General features: G+C 39.5%; 2 protein-coding genes across 8 annotated transcripts in view; both read right to left on the minus strand.

Moving 5' to 3' along the window:
- The window catches only part of ttc38 (tetratricopeptide repeat domain 38), an 11,528-nt gene extending 3,567 nt beyond the window's left edge, over nucleotides 1–7,961 (minus strand). Inside the window, exons 1-9 of the mRNA XM_085914713.1 lie at nucleotides 7,862–7,961; nucleotides 7,067–7,144; nucleotides 6,848–6,929; nucleotides 5,216–5,387; nucleotides 3,576–3,749; nucleotides 2,328–2,403; nucleotides 1,048–1,167; nucleotides 861–920; nucleotides 585–623 (exon numbers count right to left, since the gene is read on the minus strand). Of these exons, the coding sequence (XP_085770839.1) occupies nucleotides 585–623; nucleotides 861–920; nucleotides 1,048–1,167; nucleotides 2,328–2,403; nucleotides 3,576–3,749; nucleotides 5,216–5,387; nucleotides 6,848–6,929; nucleotides 7,067–7,144; nucleotides 7,862–7,891 (831 nt within the window). The 5' untranslated portion in view covers nucleotides 7,892–7,961. The remainder of the gene's footprint in view (nucleotides 1–584; nucleotides 624–860; nucleotides 921–1,047; nucleotides 1,168–2,327; nucleotides 2,404–3,575; nucleotides 3,750–5,215; nucleotides 5,388–6,847; nucleotides 6,930–7,066; nucleotides 7,145–7,861) is intronic.
- Nucleotides 7,962–9,260: 1,299 nt separating this feature from the next.
- mical3a (microtubule associated monooxygenase, calponin and LIM domain containing 3a) overlaps nucleotides 9,261–17,199 on the minus strand; it is a 61,355-nt gene continuing 53,416 nt past the window's right edge. For all 7 annotated transcript variants that reach the window (XM_085913631.1, XM_085913626.1, XM_085913630.1 and 4 more), the window contains 3 exons: nucleotides 14,571–14,670; nucleotides 13,877–13,950; nucleotides 9,261–12,871 (listed from right to left, as the gene is read on the minus strand). In XM_085913631.1, coding sequence (XP_085769757.1) covers nucleotides 12,687–12,871; nucleotides 13,877–13,950; nucleotides 14,571–14,670 — 359 coding nt within the window. In that variant the 3' untranslated portion in view covers nucleotides 9,261–12,686. The remainder of the gene's footprint in view (nucleotides 12,872–13,876; nucleotides 13,951–14,570; nucleotides 14,671–17,199) is intronic.

Below are 17,199 nucleotides of genomic sequence, written 5' to 3' on the forward strand. Positions count from 1 at the left end.
AACAGAAAACATCTTTACTTGTCTTTTTTTTTTTTTTTTTCCAAAGATGAAAAGTGCACCATAGCATACGCAATTCGATAAAAGACGCAAAACGTAAAGGCAGGAGTCTTTCATGTCACAATGTCAGCCAATAAAAACTGCTATTCTTTTCAAACTGATTGTAACATGAACATCATGAAATTTTCTTGTTACTTTCAGTGACAGGATTTAAAAAAGTGTGGCATTTTTATCTTCTATAGTTTGAATTTTCCAATGAAATACTCTAAAATGACGTGAACTGCTACAATCACTACTAGCCATAACTTAGGTCCCACAATCTTATGATATTTCATACATGCAGTGTATCCAATTATAAACCGTGTCAGAGCAGTGAAAAAGTATTGATTGAAACTATGAGAGAGGTATTATTGCAGTGATAGAATTATGAATTACTAGAGCACTACACTGCTTCACACTGAGAGGTGTTTCTAATATCTTGGTTACCTAACTCTTGAAACCGGAGGGGCAAAATTATCATCCAATGTTGCAATCAGTATGCATTCTCGGCAGCACATCCGTTTAAGAATGGAATTGAAATAACCAACCTGAGAATCGAATATTTGCAGTGCAGCCTCATATTGCCCCTGTGGAGAGGGAGGTGACAAAGACAAATTGAAATAACGTCAGACTTGAGATATGCTTGCTTGGTAAGATTGCATAGCACAGATGCAAACACAAATTAATCTAGCAATATAATCAACTGTGGACTTCAAATTACCCCGGAGAAAACATATCACAAATACAAGTTCCGAAAACTATTTGGCAGCCAACTTTGCGCTTGACTGAGAAAACTCATTATACAGTAATCTTTAAATCTTTACCTTTTCAATGAAGTAGAGGGCCCAGTGCCAGTAGTTGTGAGTGGCCAGCATGTCAGATATCTGCAATGGCACAACACTTACAGTGAAGAGAACATTTCCCAAGGATCATTCATTCAGTGGATTCTGTACAAGCTTCTAGAAAAATGAGTCATCGAAGGAACATGTTGCCTTGGATGTCAGTTTATACCTGCCAGGCTTTCTCTCTACCTTCCATGAACTTCAGGCCTTTGTCCACCTCTGCTCTCATCTCATACACATGGGCGACAGAGTGGACGGACCACGCGTCATCAGGAACCAGCGCAAGACCCTAAACATGAATAAAATAAGAAAGGCTGAGAAATCCAGATGCCTTGCCTTAATGAGGAATAGATGACATGATCTAATGTATTGTGCTTTACAAGTACAGTCAAACGTTAAAAATTAAAACCATGTAAAATTTATCTGCAAAGTCCCACAAGATGAAACCATGTAGTTTTTTTCAAAAGCTTTTTTGCAACACGTATTCAAAAGCTTTTTTGCAACACTTATTACAAAACCAGGACTAGACATATAGAGGGACATTCAGACGACAGAAGAAGAATCTGAGAATAGAATATGAAGAACATACCCCAAAGGCTTAAAAGATATCCGGGGTATATTCTTAAAATTTAAGGTGACTCACATTTAAACCAGTAAGACTTGGTAAGTCATGTAAGGTAAAGCGCTAGCCTTTTATGAAAACTATTACTTATTGTGTTATTATTATTATTGTAATACATTTGCTTAAATTCCCTTTAATTATATTAAATATATAAATATATTTATACACATATTCATATGAATTATTTCTTACAACAATTAACAACAATGGTTTAACAATGTAGAAAACGTAAATATCATCATGCAACACTTGGTTTTCTAGAAATATCTACAAGTATTGACATTTTGAAATCATTAACCAGAAAAACAATCTTCCTAGGGAACCGCAAGTTCCCATCATTGGTGAGCTATTTGTAGAACGGGCCTGTGTGCTCATGCGGTTCTTGTGGGCGACTTGGTGCCCCTGGGCACCAAGTTGGTAGCCCCTGTATAAGACCATTCCCATTCTTATATGTTTCTTTAAATTTACAGTGGTCAAGTTTTACACCTTTGAGAAAATTAAGAATTACAAATCCAAAACCACTTAAAATTGTCCAAACAGTTTAACACTGGAATCCATTTCCATTTAATGATTTTCATAATTTCAGATGGATATTTTTATTCTTTGTCTATCAGCATCATGGAACAGACTGTGCTCAACTTTTGATGTTTCCCTGAACTTGCTATGCATGATTCAATAGAGACAATTGGGACTCCAGAGGCCTTTACGAGAGGCTCATTAATGGACATCAACCATAAATTAATTGTGAATCAAAGTTACACGCTCAACACAGACAGTCTGCATCACTAATGAGCTAAATCACACAAGAAACACGAATGTCATCTCACCTCCATCGCTACTTTCTCGGCTTGGTCATAGAAATGCGTCTCCAGCAGACCAAAAGAATAAAGTCCTTTCAGATAGCTGAAAACATATGTTATTGAGGTCAATTTATGGTTACATTATTTGATTAAGTAAATATGTGCAGTAAATATGACACCGGTGATAATTAAGGGTTGAAGGTACATATACTAGAATCTTATGACATTGCTTGGTTGTTTACCACACTACTGGAAAAACAGGCATTGTTTTTTTGTTGCTCAGTGCAACCCTCTGTCCTTATACTGCTTTCACAACAGAGACGGACGTCATCAGAGACAACAAAGTTACGTTTAAACACAATAACTACAGGCCAGTGTCACACTGAGTTAAAAGCAGTAGATACAAATTTCGCTACCTCATTTTCTCTGCCCTTCAACAGTCAAACTCCTCTTTCTACCTCAAAAGGTAAAAGTTTCTCATATTCTTTTAGAAAACCCGTTTAAATGAACCTGTGGCCACTGGACATGAGTAAGACTTCCCCAGGCTGCAAGACACACTTGCAATGTTGTGACCAAGAAACAACTATTAAATTCACATTTCTACTTGGTGAGTCTAGAACTAGGAAGAAAAATTAATGAACTTGTCTTGTTTAACAAAGTCGCCATTGATGAACAGCAAGAGAGAAACATTTAACAGTTTGACTGTTTGAGACGGAACATCCGCAGGGAGAAGTAACCATGATTTAGCCACCTCGCCTGTCATGAATTGGAAATGATCAAAATCATCAGGGTTCTTGCTTTGAACTGGTGGACAGAGCTAGAGCTCGCCCTGAATTATGCTTGTACCCCGCAGGTGCCAGGGACCTTTGGTTATAAATTCAAATTATCCAGGAATTTTCAACTTTTCCCCCATCCTCTGTAGGGAACACATAATAAATGTTCATCAGTGTTTTCTGAATAATTTTGGAGTATACACGTATTATTGAGAGTGCATAGCGAGCCGACCCTTCCTTAGCCGTATTGACCTATCTTTGAAAATGCAGCAAAAGAGTCCAGCTGCACCAAATAAATGCAATTGCTGCTTGGGCACTGAGAAAATGACCAGTGAAATGTCTCTAAAAGAACGTTGGAATGTTGGAACACCTATGAACATGACCAATGATGAGTTCAAATCCTTTAGAGTTTACCATTCTTTAAAGATCTACTTGATGGGTTATGCTATTTGTCTTGGCATAATGTGTAAATGGATCTTAGAATGCATGTAATCAACCGTACCTGGCTAATGGAAAGTGAGGCTTCCAGTGGGGCAGCACTCGAGCAACTGAATCCCTCATCTGGGTTTGGGCTCCAGTGTAGAAATAACTATCATGGGCAAACTTGAGGGCAAGCAAGTCTGTGGGGTGATCAACCAGGATATCTTCCCAAACATCACTGGCTTTGGGGAAATTCCTACAGGAAACATGAGACATATATGTAACCTTTTATTTTACACACAAAAAATACAATAAATCCCAGTTGCCTTATCCATCCACTCATCCATCAATGGGCGCTTTTTTACGGTACATGCATGAGCATCTGTAGTTCCTACGTTAGGAGCCAAATCGGCTGCCTTTAACTTAAAAGTAGCATCATATGCATTTCTTTTGTCAACCATAATGAGGGTTTGTGTATAAAAGCTTCCTTTTTTCAGTAAGGTCCGTCTTGATCTTTTTCTGTCTCTTCTTTGTGTCAATTATATGGCACTATTTGCCTGGCGGATGGATATGCGATCAACACACCACTCTTCTCCCCAGTGACCGTGTCACATATCCCTCCGCCCAGCAAAGCGGTGTCGCACAACAGCGGTCCACAGCCTTTTTACGAGTGTAGAAGTGTATTAGTCATCACAAAAATTATGAAAAATCCATAGATACACCGCACCGGACGACAAAACTTGAGCAAAAAGTAGTATCTTATAGTCCGGAAAATTACTGGTAAACATCAGCTAAGCCTTTTCACGTGACCAAGCATGTCTTGCGATATATTGTATTGTATGAGAACCATTACCACAACTTCAAATACAGTGACTTTGTTATTCTGGGTACAAAAAGCAAGACTGCACACTAGAAACTGCATGTAGTATTTAAAATTCTATCACCTCTCGGCAGCACTTTTACCCATTAGATGAAAGCTGAAAATTGAACTTTAATATTGTTTTGTCACTTTAACCTGGGTTAATGTTGTATTTCATCTGCCAGGAAGAACCATTCGTGAGTCACGTAACAAATATCAGTTTGTTTTTGTTTTTTTTACAAGCAATTTCATGCAGATATGCATGAAGCCCCTTTATTAGAATTTTCTAATTTTTAAATGTGTACACATGCAGGCAAATTTGAGCAAATGAATGAACAATAGGAGTCGTGAACTCTATTTTTAACCGTCCCTGTCCACCAGGAGAGAGGCAAATGCTGTATGGCCTTGTTCATTCAGTAAAGAGGGCAAAGCACTCTTGCAAATGTGAACCTGATCTCTTATTTGGGGCAGTAGTGACCTCAATAATGTGGACAAAGGTTTTGGGACATATTCGCATTATGATCATTTATTCCTGATTGATTCTTTATTGATTTCAGTTTTAGTCCATGCATAATTGCAACTAGTTTAGGTGAAAGACCCCAGCAGAAGCCATTTCAGAAAAAGACTCCTGTGTTTCATTTGTTTGGTTATTCTGCCGGTTTGCAAATATGATAAACAATTTTTGACAGTACTGTGTCGATATTGAACTTGGTTCAACCTTGGCGATTCTATTTCATTGTGTTTAAGGCTACCTGTGTGAACCCTAATATAAAGTACATACCAGCAATACTGAGCAATTCACAGATCATACATACACAACACATTTTTGCTATGTCCCCCTGAACTGCCAGACTGAAACTCACCCATGTGAGACAAACTCCATGGCCTTGACGTGGAGCCTCTCTCTTGGGGTGAGATTTTGACTGTTGGCCAGTTCCACGGTTTTCTTCACAGCGCTGGCCAGACGTTGGTCCAGGCGGGGGGAGGTTGCTGTTCCCAACAGTTCCAAGCACGTGCTCACCACATGGCCCATCACTGCAAGGGTTATATCAGTCACATTATTGGACTTTCCTACTGCACACTGAAGTCGCTTTATTATTGAAACTAGGTCTCTCAAAATGCTTACTTTGCTGTTGCTGCTGTATTCTGTATTGTGTTAAGTTCTTCTTCTTAGCCTTCACACAAACATGCTTTCTTGTAATATTGAAATATTCAGTTACTAGATTAATTAACGTCAACATTGCAAACAAAACAAAAATCCAGATTTTCATTATGGAAAACAGTTCTTCATTCTCAACTGCTCTGTGCTCTGAAAAAGCATAGAGACATTTCAACAAGACTGTAATGAGGTCAACCACTATTTTAATATTTATGTAGTTCTCATAAGCTTTTACAAGTCTGCATGCTCATTCAGCTCATGTAAGTTTAAAGAATAAATGACCTCAGGTCAGTTCATGTAGCGAGCAATGCCAGGGGATCCCCCAACCCCCTTCAACAGCTACAATTATGTTTGTTCAGGCAGCCCAGTATTTAATTGGTGTTCACCAGCGATACAAGTAACTTGGCCCATTTGCGTACACCAGACTAGCTGATTTTTGACACAAAGCATTTCACATTCACTTTTTCTTTGGATTGTTTTACATTATGTGTCCTATGTGCCCTCTCTGCATCCATTGCAGCCTGGTTATCCTGGAAGGGGGATCCTCCCATCTGTGGTCTCTTCTCAAGGTTTCTCATTTTTCCCCCAGTAGTTTTTTTTTATTAGTTTTTCCTTGCCCTCCTGGTGGTTTAAGATCAAGGGATGTTTTCAATTTCCCTACATGTGAAGCCCTTTGAGACTTGTTTGTGATTTAGGGCTATATAAATAAACTTGAATTGACTCAGGGTCCTTATAACAATGAGTACCAATCAAGGTCACTTGTTGATGTCATAACCTAAGGTCTCTAAAATACCAGGAACACCCCATTCCCTTGCTCTCCATGCTAGGTCTATAAATCGATAAATGGCTGTCATCTCCAAGGTTAGTTTGTTGATCATTTCAATGCTCATACCACCGACACGTCTGTACGTCTAGCAGCAGCCCGTATGTGAATGAATACCCGGGTTGTTTTTTTTTTTTGTCTTCAACCACTACACACGCACACACACACACACTCATGGATTTTTCTTCAGTGGCATTCTTATTGATCATGTGACAGTAATTTAAAAAATGTTTGCCTAACAAAATACACATCGTAAAACTTTGTTTTATATTTAGTTAGACTGGGACAACTGTAGTTCAAGTTGTATGGCTTCTTCAAAATTGTTTCCCTGGAGGTTTTAAAGGGAAATAAAAACTAAAGCTCTTTATTTTCCCCTTACAGTTAAAATCCTCCCTGACAATAGCATTAAACTTTCCTATTGAGCCATATTCTCCCTTCTGAAATTCTTCCAGCATCCCAGCAAATATTGGATGGAGATGTGCGTTGAAATATCTTATTGAAATACATAGTCACCAAAATACGGATCAGCCTCCTTGATTTTAGTCATGCATCCCTCAAGTCCTCCAATACTTTCAATGTTGCGCCAGGTCACATACTAAAGGAAAAACCAAATAAAACACAATGAAAACAATTCAGCAATTTTCTCACTTGGCCTATCGAAGATAGGGTAGGTGTGAAAATGAGTTCACTTCAGTCATTGTGCAATGTTATCTGTGTAAATCATTTATTTACCTGAGTGAGCATTGCATCATAAAGTTTGCACGCCTCATTACTGCTTGTAGACAATGGAAGGCCCTCAGCTCTCCAAGCCTGGGGAGATTGCCTCGTCAGTTCATCTCCAGTCAATGAAATGGACCAAAGTGTAACTTTTAAACACAGGACTGTAGTGATGGTGACGATACTTTTTGTCCTTTCCCTGCCAATCATTATTGTTCAAGTTGAGTTATTTGTCGGCAAAACCTAAATGTTTTGGCACAGCTCGAGCCTTTTGTAAACAAATTATTTATTCCTGACTATGTATTTTAACAAGTTTGAGTGTCACACCCCATTGTCTTCCTACCATCTGCAAACTATTTGCTCTTGGAGAGTATTTTGCACATTTTTGTAAACACAGCCTCGTTTGATTTTTTTCTATGATAAGTTTATGATTATTTTGTTTGTCTGTTTTAGTTTTTACTAACTTTTCCAATCACAGCAAACTTTTGAAAAATTATCAATATTAAAAACGTTATGAAAAACTAAAACTTAAAAACTAAATCTCAACTCTTGTTTCTCAACATTTCCAAGGGTTTAACTTTGTTCGTCTCTGGAAAATACCTCACTGAAATGATCATTTATAGATCTGACTCTGCTAATGATGGTATGTAAATGTGTCAGACGCGTAGCAAGAAAAACGTGCATCTACTGTTTATTTTTCATCCGTAAATAGCTGACGGAATCGGTTGTCACATAAAGCACACGCCTGGCTGCACGCGTCCCGTTTGGTCTAGCCGTGCAAAAACAACAAAAGTTCCTCTCCTAACTCACCTCGCAATCCCTGAAGCTCAAAGGATCCATGTTGAGATATCTGTACTGTTCAATAAGTGCAGAGGTTGCAAGTTTTGACTCCCTCCCCAGTCAAGTTAAAATGACACGCACCGGAAAACTTATAGGAAATCCGACTTTTCAATCTAAGTGCAATTCGTAAAATAGCCATCGATCGGACACGAAATTAGGTACACCTTATTAAATGACGAAATCTATAACAAGGTCCGCCTTAAACGCACCAATAATAAATAAATAAAAATCCTTTATAGATGCTATTGTAAGATCCATAATTAAAATTTACAAATTGAGTCAGAGCTATTGTGATTGAATGTTTATCCATCTATCCATTCTTTGAAGGAAAAAAAATCTCCAATCAGGTTTATAGCTAGAAATTAAGTACAGTGGAGCCTCGGTTTTCAAACACAAAGACGCTCCTAAAGCAATGCGACAGTGAGCGCCGGGCGCGCTGCAGTTGCGCGATCGGACCAAATTAAGCTCCCTGCACACTGAGGGCCATTTAAATGTTGAAAAGTACATCAGGACTTTAGAAATATTGTCTACATTTGAGCGACCGCTCTGTCGCAATAATGTCACCAGCGCGGAGCAGTTGCGCGGAGCAGTTGCGCGGTCCCCGGCTCGCTACAGTTGCGCGTTCGGCGGTGCGCTGCAATTGCGCGATCAGACACAATTAAGCTCCCTGCGCACTGATGTACACTTAAATTTTGGAAAGTACATCAGGACTTTACAAATATTTTCTTAATTTCAGCGACCGCTCTGTCACAATAATGCGACCAGCGCGGTGGCGCGGTCGGCGACGCGCTATGATTGCGCGTTCCGCGGTCCGCTGCAGTTGCGCGATCGGACAACAATGCGCAAATGAAAAAAAAAAAAAGCTTAAAAAAGGCGGGTTTTTATATATTTGTTGAAACGGATTATTTTTATTCCATTATTTGTAATGGGAAAAGATTATTCGGGATTCGAACGATTCACGTCTCGAACAGCCTTCTGGAACGTTTGTGTTCGAAAACCGAGGCTCCACTGTATTCGTTTTATGCAAAAATATTGTCCAGTGGTGACATTCTTAATTTAAATCTAGATATTCAAAGCAATAAACTAGTAAATAAACATGTTTAATTTTACATGCAAAATGTTTTGCATGTCAACATTTGTAAACATTAATTTCATTTTGGAATAGTTGTATTTTGTGACAAATCCATTCCACGTTGTCAAAAGTCCCTACCGTATGTCCTTTGAACTTGAACGAGTTCATAGAGGGTGTGTCGTAACACATTGCCATAAACTTAAGGCAACATGCCCACAAAAATGTCAAGCAGTCAATTTGTCTGAATGTTTTCCTGAAAAGTCTAAACCACAAGTTAAGTGACTATTTAGAAAAAAATAGAAAGACAACTGCATTGTTTTATTGCTGTTTGCAGCATACATCCAACACCCATAAGCAGCTACACAAAGCATTTACATAAGTCGTGCGCCAACAGAACAGTTTAAAAATTATTCTTTACATATAATACAGTTTTCACACATTAATAAATATCAGTACAATCATGTCACACATCACACTCACAATCTACACACCAAAGGCTCGTGTAACTTTATGCCAACTCATTGCACATATATTATATAATGTGTACTCTATGTGCTGTAAAACAATGACCAAACCTGTCATGGATGTTTTCAAATTTTCAATTAGATGCAAAATATTCACAGCATATTCATTGCTCCAGAACTTCAAATTAAATATTTTGTTTTACAGACCCTTAAAAAATGTCCACTGAAACATTAACCTTCGCTAAAGGATTGAATAAAAACAGAACAAGGCATCTGTTGTACTGTATGAACATTGCCACTTGCTGAATCTCCTCATTTATCATTGCAGGAGACAAAAAAACAAGACATGTTGTATACTTGTAAACATTAGCTAACTGTGATATACAGTGAATTTCCTATCAAGAGGTGGGCCCTTCATTGTTGATCACGTGAAACACTCGTGTTTTTACTTTATATTTTATTAGGGACATATGAGTCAATGTACAAACACCATAACTTCCCTGAAATCACCCTTTCATTCATTTTGTATACAGTTCTTAGCTTTTTCAAGGTCTCTGAGAAATTAGATCCTATCCCAGCTGATTGGAAACCCTGGACTATTCATAATCATTCACTCTCAGTTTGGACTACGAGAGAAAAGCAGTGTGCTGTAACTAGTGTTTGTGTTATATATATGTGTACTGTATACATATGTGGTGTGTGAAGTCTACAAAACGATTTTGTCTGTAAATTTACAGAGAAATTCATCGAATCGGGAGAAGCTTTATCATGCAACAAGATAATGACGCAATACACAATGCCAACACAACAATGTACAATTTGAAGGTCTGAGACTAACAGAATGTCAATCACCAGAAACTTAGCCCAATGGAGCATGTATATCCCCTCCTGAAGAAACAAACAAGAACATTAAGATGATGCAATAAAGACTTGGAAAAGCATTTCGAGAAGAAAACAGTCTGGTGAAATGAATGGGTTGCACAGTTATTGCAAGTAAGGGTTATGCCATCAAATGTTAAATAATACAAATTCATCCATCCATTTTCTGAACTGCTTTATGGGCATGCTGGAGTCTATCCTGGCAATCTTTGGGCAGTAGGGAGGGGACACCCTGAAGTGGTCATCAGCTAATCGCAGGGTACACCATTCACACCAACGAACAATTTGGAGTGATCAATCGGCCTACCATGCATGTCTTTAGGATGTGGGAGGAAACCGGAGCACCCGGAGGGAAACTCACGTACATGCAAACTCCACATTGGAAGGATGCACTTCTGAACTGTGAGGCGGACATGATACCCAGCATTCCACCGTGTTATTCACCGTTAGTTTGCCCACTTGAAATGTGTGTAGATTTAAACAAAAGGTGCCCTGTCCTGAGTTGTTTAACGCATCTAGATGTAAATACAGGTAAGTCCTCAACTTGCAGACACAATAGATTCCAAGGCTATTTCTAAGTGGAAATATTTCTAAGTCGAGACAAACTATATATATTTTGTTTTCAAATAAAATTTCATTAAATTTAAATTCCGTTTTTGGAAGTTGCCTAGGACGATAGATACTCTGTTCACGCGACAGTGCGAGTGAGTGAGAGAAAGAGAGCGTGATACACACACATGCGCACGCCACACATGCGCACGCCACACACACACTCGCACACTCGCACACACGGAGACACTTTGGATTTTACAGAAATCAGAGCTTGCAAGCGAGCCATGAAGACCACTGAATCAATAAAATGTCATACAACCATGTGTAATCAAGTGAACTAAGGAAAACAGTTGAAAATAGTAATATCTTACTACCCTGTAATGCCATCCACATTTTTATCCGATGGTATACAGACCCCACGGGGTCCTTTAATATTAAAAATCACTCAAATAAAAGAGATCAGTCGTCTAAGGAGCTTGAAAATTCGAATAAACCGCTACAGATGTGGCGGACCAAGGCCAAACACCAAGGAGCCCTATTGATTGAACAGGGCTTTAGAGTTGAACCGTAGCGCGCCGACTTTGGGGCTTTAGAGTTTACATGTACCCCCCTTGCTTCTATGAGTTTTCCTCCGGCCCCGACTGCCCACTCCCTCTATAGGATGGGTTGAATGGACAGAAACAAATTTCAGGGACAATAAAAAGCAGACACAAGGGAAAAGGTCAATATGAGGATGGTGAACCATTACACTCTTCTATCAAATGGGCTTACGTGTGTATTCTGTGTCCTTGCAGTCAGGGACAAAATAAAAGGTATTTGTTATGAAGGCAGTGTTCACTAATTAGGCTACTTTTCCAACGGGAGCCCTGTTTGCCAGGAACATGATATTGTAGTCATTTGTTTCCCTCCCTCTAAGATTTCATAGGATCTATTTGTGAAGGGCTGAGGGGGAGTCTTGGAGCCTCAAAGGCACAATGCCCTTAGGCTCACGGTTTACCAGATTTGCCAGTACATTCCTTCCTAGCTTGTCATGTGCTGATGGGGGGTCTCTCATTGTTTCTCACGGTCACTGGAGGTTTTCTGCAGAGGAAACATGAGCGTATGTTGCCCCAGCAGTCGAATCCAGCTCCCCTGCCTGGTGTCAGCGTGCAGGTGGGCACATGAATATGGCTGCTCAATAATTGTGACACCAGTGTGAGTGCAAAGTGTTTGATAAAAGATTATAAATACAATAAAATACTGTGTTTGTTGGACTCTTAGTGTGGCCCCACAAAACACAATGTCAAAAGGGAAGAAACATTATTTTGTCTTTGTGGTTCATTAGGAAGAAGTCAATGTGGAGGAAGGCAACTTCAGAAGCCTTCCTTTTTGGCGGAGGATCTTGATCTGCTGTAAAATGTTACTGCATCTACACAACTTATTTACAAAACACATTTCTTTAAGTTTCCTTTACATCAGCAGGACCAGACTGCATTATTCCCTTTAGATCATTGCGGACCCAAGAAGTCTTTAAACATGCTCCAAAAGAGCCAGCATTTCAAGGCTGCAATGATAATTGCTAAAGTACCATCTTTCTACCCACGGTGACAGTCCAAACCTGAAAAGTGATTAACTAGAACTGCCTGTGGGCTGAGGGTGTGTAAACACCGCAGGCTACTGTGTGCGCGAGTATGTTTGCTGGGAATCTGTACACATTCATTGCTGTAGGTGTGACAGATTCCGACGAACTGCCTTTTTTTACGTTCGCCGCGCTATGCTGATCAAAGAAGTCTGAGACGCTCCAGGTCATTTCAACCTCGGACCTGTTGGCGCAATTAGTTCACTCTTGTTAAACCCAATTAAGGTTGAAGCCTTTTGAGAGCATCACAGCCTCCAGGTCCTTGTCTTCCTCTTTCTCTCGAAGCCTCTGCTCCTCCAGAAGTGCCACCAGGGCATCGCGCTGCTCTACAACATCGAGCATCTCATTTAAGATGTGCTTCTCCTGTGCAAGTTCCTTCTCAGTCTTCAGGTGGTCTGAAAAAGAACAAAGTAAATGTACAATTGTTAGAATAGGCCTCTTTGGCACATGTGACTAGCTAAGTAGCTTGAGCTATCTTGCTGTGACCCTTCTCTTGCTTTCACTGTCCTTGTCCTCTTTGACACTCTTGGCACATACATATTAGTTGATTTCAGTTAAGACACAGGCTAGGAAGAGTCGCCCCCTTTCAGGTGGGTGGCCAAGAGTATAAGAGTAGGAATCCTGTGGGTGGGGTTTAGACCTTCTTCCACAATCTGTCCCTGTCTTTCTGGTATACATTAAATAATTAAACTGAAAATGCACCCTTCTGGTAATTACTATCAGCGTCGAAAGCATTCAAGATAAAAATCTAGGAAAATATAACACAATTGCAAAGAAAATACACATTGGAATGTACGCTGTTTTTGAGCGCATTGTGATGGAGTGTAATGTGCAATGTTACATCCAAGCTCCTGCTGCAGTGCCGTAAATGTGTATTTGCGGAAGACGCTACCCCAAAGCAGTATTGATAAAGTTACATTAACCTTCATTAATTCTTCATGCAATGTTAAGTGTAGCAAATTGACACTGTATTGGAGTGCATGCATTATAGTTGACCAACAGTCTTAGGTCATCTTTAAATAAAGGCGGACTCATTGACAAGGACATTTTAATGTTTTACCTGACTGTGACTTGAGTGTGATGCCGAGACATGGAAATGGCTAATTGTGCACAATCTGATCTTACCGCAAGTGTTGCTACTGGTAATTTATTTGCACAAACCGCACTTTTGTTAACTGTCCACATGCATGCATGCACTTTGCGCGCACTTCTTTGTCGGGTTAACGACTTCTTCTTGGGGTTGGCAGACAAACAATTGTTGTTGTGCACCCGCAACATGCTTTCGTGCTTAAAATATCTTCTTATGTGCTTGTAATTATAGTACTTCATAAAAAGGTGGATATAATTGCATTAGAGGGTCACTCAGATTTACAGGACCGGGCAAACAGCCATAAACTCACCTTCCACAGCCATTCGCTCCCTAAGTTCCTGCTGCAATCGACTCTGGCGGTCCTCGAGCTCCAATTCTCTGGCACTTAAAAGAAAAAACAAACAATCAACCCTGATTAATTTGGCAGCTTTGAACTTTCAGCCAAAGTCGCTGATGGTGTAGGCCGTGCATATATACGTATATAGGCCTGACGTGTGCGGGTAGTGTGGGAGGATCAATTTCCGCTCAGTGGCGGTGTGCATGTGGGTGTGGCTGGTTGTTCATCTCACAGTACATATACTGTGACTGGCTGGCGACTAGTTCATGGTACCTTGTGCCTTTCGCCCGATGTCAGCTGGGCTAGGCTCCAGCGACCCTGAACTGGATAAGCAGTGTTGAAATCGTGAAATTCTACTTATAATTTGAGGAATGTGCACCAAGAAGTTAGACCCATTGGCAGTTTAAGGTTCAGTGATTGTAAGTGCTCTCAGAATGATCTAAAATCAAATGTGCATCACATGAGGTCAATTCAGTGCAGCTCAATACTTCCTCCTGGCAGCAACTGTATTTACTTGAATCATTTATGTTTATAGTGTGCCAATATTCCACCATGAAAGAGTGAAACGTGCCATAAAATCTATTAAAGTTGAGGAAGAAGACAGTAAACAATGGAGGACAACCAGTAGTCTACGTTAACATCATAAGATTGAAAGTATACCACTTACAATATCATGAGTTCAGATTCATAGCGGACTAGGGCATTCTTCTCCTGCACCAGCTTGAACCACTCTTGCATTAGTTTGGGATCATCCTTCTTTCCCATGCCTGGAGAAAAGAGTTGGCATAGTATGGTCATGAGAGACGAGAGACATCAGATAGGACACACAAGGACAGTCATGGATGGACACTGGGGTAATGCAATCACAGCCAAGGCGGGATGTCCTTGTTGAGGGATGGTGAGGTGGAAGGATGGACTTGACATCAATGTCCATACTTCCCAGTCATAAAGATGGTGTGGAGGATCTGACTTTAGGGAGGTGTGTATACAAACAACTCTCAAAGACATACAAACACAGTGAAAGTTGGAATTCAACATCTGTTGTCAAGATCCATTTGCTTAACATAGATCAGACTGTAGGTAGATGTTCTTTTGGGGTAAATATTATTCAGTCACCGCTTAGTTTAATAGAGTACAAAGTGGGATGTGTGCGTAGGTGTAGTAGCAGAAACACTGGACCAAAGTTGAGAAAAAAATAATAATTAATTAATCCTTCCCTGCCAAACTAATGTAATGACACACCAGCAGAAATTGAAAAGATCCAAATCCAATCAAAACAGAACAGTCTAAAAGGAAAATAGATTTCTGAACTATAAATGGCCTTTCCATTGAATTTATGTGAAGCTATTATGACAACACATCAAAGCAGTTACCAGATGTCATTCCAATATGCTTTGTGAGCAGTATGGGAATTTAGACTGCAGATATCAATCTCCAAAATTACAATTAGCATATTTAATATCGTGATGGCACATTACACTTAGTGTCATACATCCCTGAAGAGAAAACATTGTTTTAACAGCAGAATGTCATGCATGACTATGCTCAAATCTGGGTGCCATTTAGTTTGAAATGATCATTGCTGTTCAAAATGATCACATTCTTGGATCTTACTCAAAGTGAAAGAGTACTCTTAACAGAATGTTTGATGGCTTCTTCTCAATCTTATGACGCAGTCTAATAAATGTGTTAGGGACTGTACCTTAGTATACACCTTACATGCAGTTTCAGCAGTTGGGCCTGGACCGACAATTTGTCCTTAGATTCAAAATACAGCAAAAAAATTTGGTCTCTCAAGTTCTGTGCTTTTGCTCTATTTCCAAAGGTTGTTCTTTGCTTCTATGTGAGTGTATTGAGGCATTTCAACAAAGTCTGGCTCAAACTTATAATCTATCGATGAATCATTCAATTAATAAAATAAAATACAATATAATTAGAAAATTGACTTTATGTGTTGTCCACTAATTAAACAGTTTTATCTGCGGCTTATGATTGGTACCTGATTTGGATTTGACGATATGCAATGCAAATGTGATTTTCTGGTTACGTCGTCATATGTTATTTATCTGAACTGGGTTAAATGGGAGGACCAAAAATCTGAACTGGTAAAAACTCATACATCATTGCTTTTCTCACCATAACCTCATATTTAAGCCAAATATATCAAAATTCTTTAGAGATGTGCAATTAATTAGCTTTCAAATTGCTATTACATCTGGTTTTAACAGTTAAAAAAAAAAATCTTTTTTTTTGGCACATTGATATCAATGCTCATCTCACCATTAATAAAATGATTGTGTTGCATTTTTTGTTTCAAATGAATCAAAAAAATGTAAGCAAGATGTCTCTGCTGGCTGGAATCACAGTGCATTATGTCTGGAGAGAAAGAAGCATGCCAAGTGTACTTTGCAGAGCTTCAGACTTTCTCCATAGCATGTCAAGAAGTAACTGCTGCTATACAACAGCTAGTCAATCCAAGAAGTTATGCTGAAATACAGCATACATTGCAGGTATACAGTACTTCAACCAAATGAAAAAGTGTGTGCGCGTGTTGTGGGGACAGTAGCTAAAGACGGGATAACTAACGACAAAAGGCTTCCTCTTTTTTTAAGACCTTCTCATTATGAGTTCTCAATGAATTTCTTTCCACCATCCCCACCACCACCAGCCCTCAACCCAAGGTTCCAAACACAGGCGAGCCCTCATGGAACATAAACGTAAAGCATAAATCAATCAGATCACACGCAAAAACAAACGCTTGCGTCTTCATACACTGCAGAAATTGAAACCCAGGGGAAAAAAAACTCCATTGGCAGGTGGTAGCTACAAGAACAAACCAGATGATTCATTAATTTTTAAAACTTGCTTTGTGCAGGCCTTTAATATTTATAATACAAGTTCACACCATGCAAGGTTCACACTCCTGAATCATAAACCTTTTCGGGAGCTACAAGCTGGCGTTATTGTGAATTCGTTAATTATCTCTAAATGTTCAATGGGAGTCACTAAGATACAACTTGTTGTATTTGCAAACAAAACATGCACTTGGTTCAAAACAAAACCACAGCAGACTGGTTTCCAGCTCAGTACTGAGCTGGTATAACAAAAAGAGGTAGAAAAGGGCAAGAAGATGAGGGAGGGTTCAAGTATACAAGCCAGTTCTGGAGAACCCCTGTGGTTACCATGGTAACCTGCCACACCCGACAAGCAGAGGCGGCGAGGTTACGTTACCTTCAGGGGAACAGCAGAGGCAGAAGGGGAGAGTTCTCCGACGGTGCATCCCCACAAAGGGCTCA

Source organism: Syngnathus leptorhynchus, chromosome 6 (assembly GCF_054491065.1).
Source record: "Syngnathus leptorhynchus isolate UIUO chromosome 6, UIUO_Slep, whole genome shotgun sequence".
In the NCBI taxonomy this organism is placed as follows: domain Eukaryota; kingdom Metazoa; phylum Chordata; class Actinopteri; order Syngnathiformes; family Syngnathidae; genus Syngnathus; species Syngnathus leptorhynchus.